This window comes from Helicoverpa armigera, chromosome 21 (assembly GCF_030705265.1).
Source record: "Helicoverpa armigera isolate CAAS_96S chromosome 21, ASM3070526v1, whole genome shotgun sequence".
Lineage (NCBI taxonomy): Eukaryota > Metazoa > Arthropoda > Insecta > Lepidoptera > Noctuidae > Helicoverpa > Helicoverpa armigera.
Genome location: NC_087140.1, coordinates 4,842,034 through 4,855,167, shown reverse-complemented (window position 1 = coordinate 4,855,167; position 13,134 = coordinate 4,842,034). Strand labels below are relative to the sequence as shown.

The following is a 13,134-nucleotide window of genomic DNA, read 5'->3' as shown; positions in this document are numbered from 1 at the left end:
ACAGTCAAAAAGTGTGTAAGGGAAGAGAGATATAGGTTAAATATTGCTGAGGATCAAAATAAATAAATGTGTAAAAATTTTCGTAAAAAGTTTTATTTAAAATAACACAGTAGGTATTAACAGAAAAATATTCTATAAAGCTATAGACAGGAACATCCTTGTTCATCCATCATAACAAAGATATTCATATTCACTTATCGAGTAATCTTCAACAAAAACATGTTTTTAGATAAAAAATAAAAGTTGTGATAATTTTTAAAATAATTGTAGCTTTCAAATAAAACCTCTTTTAAGTATGGGTGATTGAATTTTCTACGACTGGTAACACTGATAAAACTACATCTGTAGTTTTGAACGCAAAACCATCAAGGTGGCTGAACCACTTGTAAAGGTAAAAAATAATAGTTTAAAAACTATTATTTTTATTTTTCATACCGAATTCATAGGGCTGCATTTCATTAGCCAATCCGCCACTTTGGGACGGCCGCCATATTGGATTTAGGTTACGTGATTATTATTTTTCGTAAAATAATAAGTCTCCACCTGCCATTTTTACGTGTGCAAATATTGTTATCGGCAGGTGCCATAGTACCATAATTATCCCCATTCCCAGTCCATTAGCATCCCATCCCAATAGCCCTAGTAGTTTTATTCCATAATTAGCAATAGTTTAACACAGAACCGGGGATTGTCCTTGGGTACATTTCTATAGTGTATACAGGGATAATCGTCGGTTTTTGCCATTGTTGCCGGTGTTGCCATTTCATTAAAGTTGTCTCTAAAGGGCTTCAGCGTGTTGGCTTTAGCCCCACGTTCGCCTTCCAAAAATCAGTTTGTTTCATAGAAATCAGTTTCTTCAAAATGTATGGAACATATTTTGGAATATTTCGTAGGTATCCAGTTTGGTTTATTTATGATGCGTATCCATGTGTTTCTTATATCATGGTTAACGGGAAATCTAAAAAAGGAAATAATAATTAATTTATGAAATAATATTTTCATAAATTAATACTTATTATTATTGCAACGTGGTCTATCTGGCCTGACGAACGCAATTTTACTTCAAATATTAAGTCAACTACTTACCGAAAGATGGCGTATTTTAGAAATTTTTAAATTTCATGTTTTTTATTTGTTTTGGTTGGTAAATAAGGTATAAAAAAGCTTTTAGCATGCAAGTAAAAATGAAGCTGCTATTTTAGCTGCAAAATTGGTACTAATAGTATGCATTGATACGAAAATAATACAAATTCACTAAAAACTTCTAAAAATTCAGCTATTCGACGACAGATGTCTCTAGCAAAAAATATGTTTTAGAGTTAAAATATTACTTACACGTGAAATGTTATCCTGTCAGTATGTTTGAGTTTGGATCCTGAGCAATTTCTACAATTTATAACAGCACACTTCATCGTTTTTATCAAATAAAAAATAAAATATATTCAAATTGCGGTAAAATACGACTAGATGACAAGATGTCAATTTGAAGTGAAGGACGGTATGTGGGCGTTGTCCATCCACGCCTGCCGTGACGTAGTCGTGACGTATTTGACCTACCTGAAGGCGCGTGACCTACCTGCTTTAGGGCATCTCCGCTAGTCTTCTGTCCTCCGTGGATCAAGCCTACAAGTTAAAAATTCTTAAAAAAGTCTTTCACTTCTTAGTCTAAAAATCAATATTACGACATTAGTTCCAGAAGGTAGCTTTTTGCATTATATCTAATGTCTACGTTTTAATATCTCATTTTTTGAAGTCACACTATATTAATTTAAAACTAACTCTCTCTGATAAAAAGGTACCTAATCTGCTATTACTTGAACCATGTTAATAACCTATCAAAAAACGCCATTAATTTCCCACAAAACACAAGCTATTCTGTACATACGAGCGACATATTGCCACTCCACATTTTGCTTATCAAGGCACCACAGAGCATTGTATACCATTATTTATTGCGGGCCTGTATTTTCTTTGAACGAATCTTTATCGAAGAGTTGAAGTATAGCATGCGGATAGGGACCTATTGTTGTCTGAAGCATGTATGTTTATACAAAGGGGAAATAAATAATGTTTTTGAGATACTGGTCATACTTATTAGTAGAGTATTGCTTATGTATGTAGAGAGAAATATTGTATGTTAATGTGAATGTATGTACTTTATAATTAAACATGTGTTATTCATTTGTTTCTGTACTAACATTTGAAATGCTTGTAGGTGTAAGGGCGAACAGAGAAGTCGCATGGAATCCGGTTGTCATGTAGAATTTTAAAATCAGATGTCCCTTTAATTAAAGTATTGATATCTACATACATTCAGGTGCGTGTAATGAATACAAAACCAAAACCATCTTATTCAGAATACGAACTTTCCAAAGGTACACCAAAAGTAATCTTATTATTTCCTATTATCATTGAAACCTTTTTTAGAAAACGTTTTTTCTCTACAAAAGTAAAAGCCAAATAGATTCGCGTGACTAGCAAGCAATAATAGATGGTTTATAGGTAAAAGGTATTCGAATTGAAATGTGAAAATGCTGATTTGCTATACCAATACAAATGGTAATAGATTTGTCAGTTTTATAACAGTCGAATACATTACATTTTATGGTTTACCCATCAATGTTTTATTGGATCGTAAAATATCAAGATGTATTTGTTATTATAATATTATCTGACTAGCCTTTTCCCTAGTAAGTTCGAGTTGGCTCAGAATCTAATTGCATGTAGCTGAAAACCTGTGTGTATTACAAGGAGCGACTGCCTGTATTACCTCCTCAACCCAGTTACCCTGGCAAACCAATACCTTTCGGGAAGACAAGTTATCAGACTTTCGGGCTTTGACAAAGATTTCATGCTTACAAAACTTATGTAGATAATTATATGATGATCACAGATAAAACATATATTGTGATGAAACCACAAATATCAAAGTAGACATTAACAATATAAATGAATTAAAACCTGATGATTACAAAACTCATTCATTTTAACCGCGGTTCATGACACGGTCATCGCAAACTGCGGTTGTGGGTAGCGACAATGCCTATCCAATCAATACATGTGATGGTTGCAATAATGTTCATGCTTAACCATAATCAAGGTAATTTGAATTTTCTATCTATGTCATATTTTTGTCCCAATTCATATGCCTGACCTTTTTCCAACTTATGTCTCAAAAGTATGCAGCTGAGGACTATTATAAGTTCGACGTGTTGGTCTGTCTGTGTGTATGTTTGCCTGTCTGCAGCATCTCTTTTTTACTCCTTGCCTTGTTCCTAAGTAATTTGGGATCGGCGCAATACGTTCTATTTATTTTTGTTAGGCGCAAAAACTCATTTTTTAAATATCTTTTTATCCACAGAATCGATGTGGTCCAAAATTTAACTCTGGAGGGTAGCAATAAGGTAGCAACTCTGGGTGAAAAAAAAAACTCAATACTTTTGCGCCGTTTCTTCACACTGGGAAAAGTGACAGCCATCCTGATATCAGAATGGCTGTCACCTTAGGATGCTGAATATCTTCAAAACCACGAGGGTAGCAATTGGTAGCAACTAATGGTGGCTGGTAGCAATAAGGTAGCAACTCTCTATATGGATTTCGAGAGGATCGGTGATTTGTGACGGCGGTCCTGATGCAGACAATTATTTAATTTCGTAAAGTCTCTGAGCACAAGCTATTGAAACACAACATAATTTTACACTGAAATCTGTGAAACAGTTTGCTTTGAACTACAAACGCGAACTTCGACTATTGATTCAAGCTCATGTATGCGGGACACCGGACAATCAAACATGGCCTTTACGAGCTCACATAAAAATTCAACCATATTCAACCCACTAATAGCCATATCATTCATAATTTAAAACCTTTGTTTACCAACCTATCGAGTACAAAGGCTCAATAAAATCCTTTTGATACTATTGATAGTAACAAGGGTCTCAAAAACCCGGCAAAGAGGGAGTCGGACTTGCGCAAAAAGGGTTCCGTAGTATGTGAAAAATGGCCAAAAAAAATCATCATCACTCTTTAAATAAAAAGCTCATTAAAATATTTAATTTGTTGCAGTTTTCAGTATTTTTGTATAATACCTACATCCTGTACGAAAACACGTGTCTAATTATATTACAGTTCTTGAAATACAGCTTGGTGACAAACGGATGGATAGGATTTTGTCCTTTTGGGTACGGAACCCTAAAAACCCAACGTCGGATACTTTATTTAGTTATTTTGAACTTTTCCAATATTTCCCGTTTTTCTTGTCACCAGCATCTGTTTATATTAGTTCATGAAAAGAAAACAGATTGTTTGGAGTTGGGTCTCTTTGGAGTTATACGTTTGAGTGATAAGGGTGATCGATGTGAATGATATACCTGTGTTTTGTTTATTTTTAACCCGTTTGCTTTATAGTTTATTTTCAGTTAGTATTATAAAAAGAGCTTCTGCCATCCATTTTACTTGCCATCCCGTAGCGACTCGCGCACCCGGATGAAAAATAAACATATTTTTGAGATATAAACTTTTTAGACTTTTAACATTAAAATTCGATAAACCGTACGAAATTACGGTTTACCGTAACACCGTAACAACGCACGATAATCCCCATAACACTACATTGAGCCAATGACCGTTAACAAATTCACGCTCATATTATAACGCACGCAGGTACTTATGCACTTAACTGTGCCTTTCAGCATAACCCCTTATCTGTCGGAAATTGTCCCGTGCCGAAAATACGGTACCTATAGTACAGGTCCCATAATGGGCCCTGGCTGCAAATTGCTATAATTACCGTGCAACGAAGCTGCGTGATAACCGTATGACGGTATTAGTGAGCAAACCCCTAATATGGCCTGGTGTCATCCCCCGTATTATACCTATATATGTGTAGAACAAACTGTCTCCCGCGGTTTCGCCCGCATCCTGTAGAAATTATTCGCCGTACTCGGATAAAATATGCCTATGTATAGGGATAATGTAGCTTCCCAACAGTGGAAGAATATTCAAATCGGTTCAACAGTGTCGAAGCCTTAAAGGTTAAAAACGAACAAACAAATGTTTTCTCTTTAAAATATTTATTGGTATAAAGGTGTAGGCAAAGCTTTATCCTTTAGGTAAACGTTGTCAGGATAACTGAAATGGGAGGGCCAGTGTTTTAAATAATGATTTTTTCCGATTTATACATGGAAATGCTTTTGCCTAGGAAAGGTAGGCTGTATTCCCAACAGGTCTTGTTTCCCCATTTAGATTGCCAATAAAAAACGAAATGCCTTTTTATACATTCAGCTCGTGAAAAATAAATCGATAAAAGATATATGCATTTAAAAATACATATATTATCTTAGTTATTATAGTTCGGCCGCTCAGAGAATGCGTTTCTGACACATCGCGATTGAACTGACGACGTAACTTTGTAATGACGTTGCAGTACGATAAAAATATTTTTGCTGGTTGTTTATCGTTTTAACAATTGTTGAGCATTAAAACAACATTATTATATCAATAATAATCAATGAATGTTGTAATTTTGTGCCAAATTGAGTGTCAAATAACTTGGTAAACAATATTTTTCTAAATCTATACTGCGCTATTACAAGGTTATGTCAGCGCTTTATATTTGTAGTGCTGTGCTAAAAATAACAGGCAAGTATCGTAATCTGTTCTGGTTGATGGTTCTTATACAGTTATACTTATAATATAAAATAATACGTTTTGTTTTTCTTTTTAAGAATTTGAAAATAATGGACTATAGGATAACTTTTATGAAATATAAAAATAAAACTATGATCAAACTGAACGCGCGAAAGAAAGTAGCATTTTTATATTTAGGTTGAAAATGGTAACCCCAAATGGCATCATGGGCCGTCATTTTGTGACGCTAAATAGTCATTTGTTGTCGTTTCGTGCGCTAAGACTAAGTGCCCTGCCTCATTAGGACGCCAATGGCGACGTCGCCGGCTACGTATCCAAGCAGTTAGTATTGAAATGTATGGAACCTAACTCACTTGGCGACGGTTTGGTAACGTCGCCAAATTGGAGGCGTGGCCACGAGCTACAGTTCCCTATGTGGCTTCTGGCTACCGTGGCAACTTGGCGACGTGGCCACAGTAGCCACTATAATGTACACGGTAAAGCGCACCTCCCTCACACAGTCGCCAATGTGGTCGCCAGTCAGCTTGCAATTTCTTGAGCGACGACGTAAACAATTGACTGTCGAGACGCCATGGCCACTCGACTTGGCGACATTTGGATGCCAGAAGTAGCCAGACCTGTGCCGCTGGCGACGTCGCCATGGCGTCCCAGTGAGGTAGAGCTCTAAAAACCTGATTTTGGAAGATTTTGACCGAGATATCAGGATTGATTCTGTTATTGATAATACCTAATATACACGTAATATACACGTAGGCGAAGATGATGATGAAGACACCACCTCCTCAAGCGAATCGGAGTCTGATTAACATTCTGTACGCACATTCAATTCAATGTACTTACTTTATTGCATAGAAATACAGATTGTAACTTTGTAACAAAGAATAAATAAAACGATTTTATTATATGAATATTACCTTTTTTTGGTTTCCACTTAAATAACTAAAATATAAATTTTAAATGATTCCGCCAATTTAAAACGAAAATAATCTTAAAATAATGCGGCGGTTTATTTTGGGGGAACGGTAACGAACTCAGTGTTATGTTGTGCCCATCACTAGTCCTGACTAACTGATAGGTGTCAGGAACGCATTCTCTGAACGGCCGAACTATAGTTACAACACTATATACAGAAGCGAGTAATTTCAGAGTTTCTAAAAACCCCCACCAAGTTATACTCTTTCGAACAAAATTGAGTCATCCATAACGCTCCAATATAATTGATATCACCGAAAACTGCCAACTCACTCAAACTTTCCTAACGATATGTCAGAAAAAATACAATTTTCTTTCGGGAAATCGATTAAAATCACCTACTCGATCCCTGGAACTAACTTCATCGAAACTTTTGCTATTCGATATATTCGCGGAATAATTGAGGAGGAAACTTTTGCTTCGATTTCTTCTCGTAATAAATTAGCGTTTCTTACATTGCAAGAATTTATAACGATGTTATTTCTGAACAGTTTTATATGGAGTTCTTGAGATAACTTTTTATCGCTTCGCTTGTTAAGCTGTTTCTATATTTAATGTAATTGCAAATAAAATACAGCAGTGCGTGAGAAAGGTCATCGTTCCAACGTTTTTCTTTTAATTGTCTCCCAAAACCGACCCTCTCGTGTACAAAAAAACAGAAACAAAAAATTATACTTCACAGAATCTCAGCCGTTCAAAAAGGGGCACTTTACTTGAGGTAGTAATTACACTAAAGTAAATTGGAAGTATCTGAAAGAGCATTAAATGCAGGTCATTCTCGGAGTCGGCTTTTCACGCCTCTGCCATCTCGTTAGCGAATTTAATGTACCATTTCAAAAGGTTTTTTTCAATCCCCTACAATGTTTTAAATTCGTCACTTTCTTTGATACTTTGAGTGGAGCTTTTCGGTGTTGAATTTCTTTTTGAAGTGTTATTTTTATATTGTTTTAAAAATTATTGCAGGGCGATTTACTTTTGAACACAATACAATATTAAGTTTCTGTATACTTTTTGGACTTTGCGTCGTTATCGGCACGGATTTCGGGTTCCGTACTCGGGTCGGGCCGAAATCCCTTGGAGGATTTTAAGAAACAAAAAAGTTGCCCAGAGTCTGAAAGTTGGGGATTGATTTGTCAGTGCAACAGATAGCACGTAAATGTCAATCCTGCACCTGTGGTCTCTCTCCGATCTAGCATGTTGGATTTCCGTCCCATCGGGCTATGAGAGTGAAGGAATAGAAAGTGCACCTGTGTCTGTACAATTAATGCACTATAATATGTCCCGAGCAGCTACCTGATCTCCTAAGAGAAAACAGCCGCCGTGGCTAACAATCGGTCTGGATACCATTATTATTATTACCTTTTGGCTCCACTCAAGGGATTGTTTTCTTTCCATCATGAAAACCTATTTTATCTGTATTTGACACGGGTTGTGTTTGATGTATATTCCACCAACAAGTGTCATGTGATCTATTTTTGTAACTTGTGGAAAAGGATCTTTTTAAAACAATGTAGGTATTATCCTGCGGGCAGGTACGCGGATCAGACAGATGTCGTTTCTTTGAAAACAAAATTGTCATATCACTCAATGTGGTTGATGGAGGTCACAATAATATTTTTAGATTTCAATTATATGGTATGCTTACTTATTTCCACAACATGTCACGTTAGATGTTTGTTTCATTTAAATAAATGGTATATGAACTAACCAATACATAACTTGTTAAGTAAAAACGAATATACCTCATTTGTAAATTAGTGGTATATTTATAACATTTTAAAAAATATTACCTATTCCCTGTAATTTAGAACTATTTTCGACACCCGGATACATATCCTTTCTCAGGCTAAAGACTGTCTGCAGTTTTTTTTTAATTAAAGCGCTCCAGCAGTTCTGGCGTGTAAGCCACTACACTAATAAAAGTCACAGCTACTTACATTTTCGTGTAATTATTTTGTTCTCATAACACGTTTTCTCTTCCAGGTAACTGCCTAGTCATAGCGGCAGTGTTGTGTTCGTCCAAGCTGCGCAGTGTCACGAATCTGTTCATCGTGTCGCTGGCCGTCGCTGATCTATTGGTCGGCGTCGCCGTACTGCCATTCTCCGCTACCAGAGAAGTTTTTGAGGTAATTGATAAACTTTTATTATTATAATTTTACAGTGCTATCAAATTAGTGGATTTTTGGCTCGGTTTTCCCCGCAATAAGGCTGTGATCGTACGGAAGTTGTTGCCGCATTTTTATACGAATGACAGCAAACAATTGACAACTACTGATACAAAAGATGAAAAGAAATAGAAAACGCGCGACAGATTTCTTCCGCTCGGTATGTGTCACATAAAAATCCGCCAGTGTGAATGGGCTGTAAATATATATGCACCAGTTCTTTTTAACCATGTTATTTCATTCAAACGAGTCCGTTTACAATTAGATTCGATTTTTCTTTTTCCATTTCGTATTCTTTTAAATAATAAAATACACGAATGTTATACGTCTCGAACTTGCCCTTCACCGTTACAAAACCTCTTCGAACCATTAAATATGTATGACATACAGTAGCTTTTCACTCAGCCGTACGAACAAAAATGAAAGCAAATCTGAACTACGTAATAACTGTCAGATTTGGATATTACCACCCTCCAAGCGGTGTGATGAAAAAAGTTAAATAAACTCCGTAGGCTATAAAGATAGTTTTATTGCACAGCTATATTATTCAGTAGATACGCAGTGAGTTATCAAGTGCTGGATTTGTGAAGTACTCTGGGATTTTGATAAAACCTTTTTTGTATCACCTTTGACTGACATTCGGAATATACTTGCCGTTTTTTTTCTCGAGGGTGTTTTAGATATTTTATATAACACTGGCCGCTTTTTTATATTTACTACTTTCGTTATTTGAATTTACGAACGAGTTTGAATTTGGAATTAGCAATTTTTAAAGTAAAAAGTTATGTTGGAGGAAGCATTTGTAATTTGAAAAGCATACAATCTTTTCACTTGCCTTTGATTTTCAATTCAAAACCGGCTGTTTATTAAGAAATAAATAATCATTACTTTATTAACTACTATTATAATATGTCCCTTCTATCTCCGTAATACATTAACTGCAAGGAGTTACAAAATAACAAATGATCGCCATAAACCTCATGAAATATCGCAAGGTACCATCATTTTCAGTAATTAGATGCGTAAAGAACCCTACGCCAGATGCCGTGGATGTAAAGGATTGAAATATAATGATTCTGAACTTTAAAGCCCATTAATAAGGTCCTTATTCAAACATCCTACTATTTGATATCATTTTAACTGATTTTAAACTTAGTTCGCGAAGATATAGACGCTCGTTTTCTGTGTAATGGAATGGAATTCTATGAAGGTGGTAAGGGAATTTGAAATTTATGCGCTAGGAAATAAGATTCAGTTTGCTGTGAATTTATATTCTATCTAGGCGGTGTTTTCAATGACATTATTAGAGCGCGGTAAACGGCTATTTCTAGGCTTTCGCGTTCATTGAAGCTTGAAGGAGGTAAATATTTTTAAAGTTGCCAGTTTGTCATTCAAATTGTGAGTAAGGTTAAAATAGTTTGTGTTTTGAACAGATTTTGAGATGAATGCTGTTACAATTTCATTATTAAAATTAATGACTTTTATTTAAGTTTGACCTACAATAACTAACTCTGAATTATTCAGTAAAACGACTTAACGCTTACAAGGGTTTAAGACCTAAGTTAGAATTATGTAGTAGGACATAATATAAGGTACGTAAATATATGTATGCTGTTCTCCACCAATACTAGTGTATTTACATTAGTTTTTTCAAAACACTTTCTGGATTGACAAAACCTATTTACAGCTTTATCGACATTCTTACGCTATTTTTCTAGAAACAAACATCAAGTAGAGATAGTCTGTTCAAGTTCAGAAGTAACCGTGCCTGTCCGGATAAAAAGTAGTCTCTCCCATCTCCAAAGTACTATCAATCTTTGCGCCTCATTTCACTCAAACCATCACAGTCGTTTTAGCGTGAAAGCTTTAGAAACAAACTCGCGAATTAATAATATTCGTCAACATAAAAAGAATATTAAAAATCTTAGTAAATAAAGTCAACTAAGTAGTTATCAGTTCATAAAAAACAAAGATCCCAACGAAGTGAGAGCTTCCTCCTTTTTGGGAAGTCGGTTAAAAGTATTTCATCGCCAATCCAAAGCAATGCACCAGTTGTGCATTCCCACATAAATTAAGTTATTAAAAACATCAGCCTACTGCAAAATAATCGATAATTATTTGCAATACTCAAGCAATTTATATTAACTGGTCATTGCTGTGTAACTTTGAACTTAAATAAACTAGGAACTCACATTTATGCAATGATAAAGTGCAATTACGAAATTTGACATTATTAAATATTTAAATGTGTACTATGGCTGTGCACAGGTTAAATAATGGTCTACGGTTGCAACCAATCCCTTCGACTCAAAAGCTGGCTTCCGCACGTGGTTTCTCTCGCGTCCCGAGGGAACTCCTTCTCGCACGTGGAAAAAAATTACCTATATGTTATTTTGATTGAGCTATATTAGATACTGTCAAGCTACATCATAAACATTTAGTTATTTTTGCATGAAACAGGAACAAACGTCCTTACATCTGTCCATAGAAACTTTCACATTTAAAATATTAATTGATTAACATTAGAACTTTAAAAAATACTTCATAAGCTTTCTCGTCAATTACAGATTCGCGTTTGCAGACAAGATTTTTAATTTTGTACTTTTTCTTATCTTCATACACCCCTACAAATGCTCAATTCACACACAGAATGAAAATGCACTGTGTAAATGTCTATTCATACATACTTAAACCTGTGGAGTGATCGAATGACGTCATCGCTCTCACATTCAAAACGCGGTTCACGAGAGCTTTGTCTTCAACCTTGAGCTAACTTGACCTTCACACAGTAGCTTCAAGTTCGGACACTATGGGGAGGGTATTTTTAGAATTGGATTATTGGAATTGTATTCGAAATTTAAATTAAGAGTGTTTTGTATCCAAAGGGGCTTTCAGTTTGTGAGACTTTTACCAAGAAGGATTAGGTATTAATAAGACTGCTTAACGGAACTCGTTGACACTTTTGTGTTACACAAAAAAAATAATTTTCACTGGATTCATTGCATGTTGAATAAGAAATATCCGTGAACCCATATAAAAATATGCAGTCGATTTGAGAACCTCCTTTTTTTGAAGTCGGTTAAACATTCTAATTGAGAAAAAAAACTAAAATTGAATTGTACTAGACCAAGATATTCTCAACTTTAAGAGCTAGTAATCACTCAACCAACAACATAGCTATTTATTCATGACGCATGAAACCGCTGTCATTGAACATCCTTGGCAGTCGTTACGGGTAGTCAGAAGCCAGTAAGTCTAACACCAGTCTAACCAAGGGGTATCGGGTTGCCCGGGTAACTGGGTTGAGGAGGTCAGATAGGCAGTCGCTTCTTGTAAAGCACTGGTACTCAGCTGAATCCGGTTAGACTGGAAGCCGACCCCAACATGATTGGGAAAAAGGCTCGGAGGATGATGATGAAACAATAATTCTCAAATCACCGACAATAGCGTAACATTCTAACCCATTAACATTTATTTATGTGTTTTAAGAAAATTCCAGTTTCACATCATTTAACCATAACATCGTCCCACGGTAACCCATGTCCACTGAACTATGTAAATTAAAAGTAAAACCCAAAACTTTTCAACTTTCATTCAAGTTTGGTGGTCAATCGCACATTCGTGAAAGGTTTCTAAAAAGGTCCTTCTAATCGATTTAATTTCAATGTTGCTTTTGAATCGAGTCGATTTTGTGAAAAGAAGTCGAATGCTACCTAGTTTATTTTTAGATTGAATTAAATCTTGTATTTTTAAAAGTCAGTTTTAATAAGATTTGTTTTCAAAACTTTAATGAACCTTTAATTAGAAAATAATTTTTCGTATAAAGGTATCTTAAGGACGTGGCACATTACAGCAGCACGGCAACAGCACGGCTCCACACCAGCATTTAAGTTGTCATTCAATTTAGAGCATTAAATCGTGTATATTATAATATATTTCGTAATATCAATATGAAAAAGCCAACGGCGAGCAGTCAGCGTGCTTGCCGCTTCCACACAACTCGACTCGCCGCCCGCGTGCTGCAAGCGAGCGGTCCTCATGCGTACAGCGCGCCGACGGCGTACTAATTGCGCGCCGACTCCGAGCCGGCAGCGAAACAACGTCATTACGTCGTGTTCAATCATAACATCAATCATAATCGTCTTTAAATAATATTGAGTTTGCGGTGACAGCAAGCTTACACCTCGCGGCCGGCGCGCGGCCGGCGTGCCGACGGCGAGCGGACGGCGCGCCGACGGCGAGCGGACAGCGCGTGGTTGGCGCGCTGGCAGCTAGCCGTAGTCTTAATTCGAATCGACGCCGTGCTGCTGCCGTGCTGTTGCCGTGCTGCTATAATGTGCCACAAGCT

The 13,134-nt window shown here is 36.1% G+C and overlaps 1 protein-coding gene across 6 annotated transcripts in view; it reads left to right on the top strand.

The window, feature by feature from the left end:
* LOC110379177 (octopamine receptor Oamb) overlaps positions 1 to 13,134 on the top strand; it is a 128,685-nt gene that overhangs the window by 90,913 nt on the left and 24,638 nt on the right. For all 6 annotated transcript variants that reach the window (XM_064039993.1, XM_064039995.1, XM_064039991.1 and 3 more), the window contains one exon: positions 8,605 to 8,747. In XM_064039993.1, the coding sequence (XP_063896063.1) occupies positions 8,605 to 8,747 (143 nt within the window). The remainder of the gene's footprint in view (positions 1 to 8,604; positions 8,748 to 13,134) is intronic.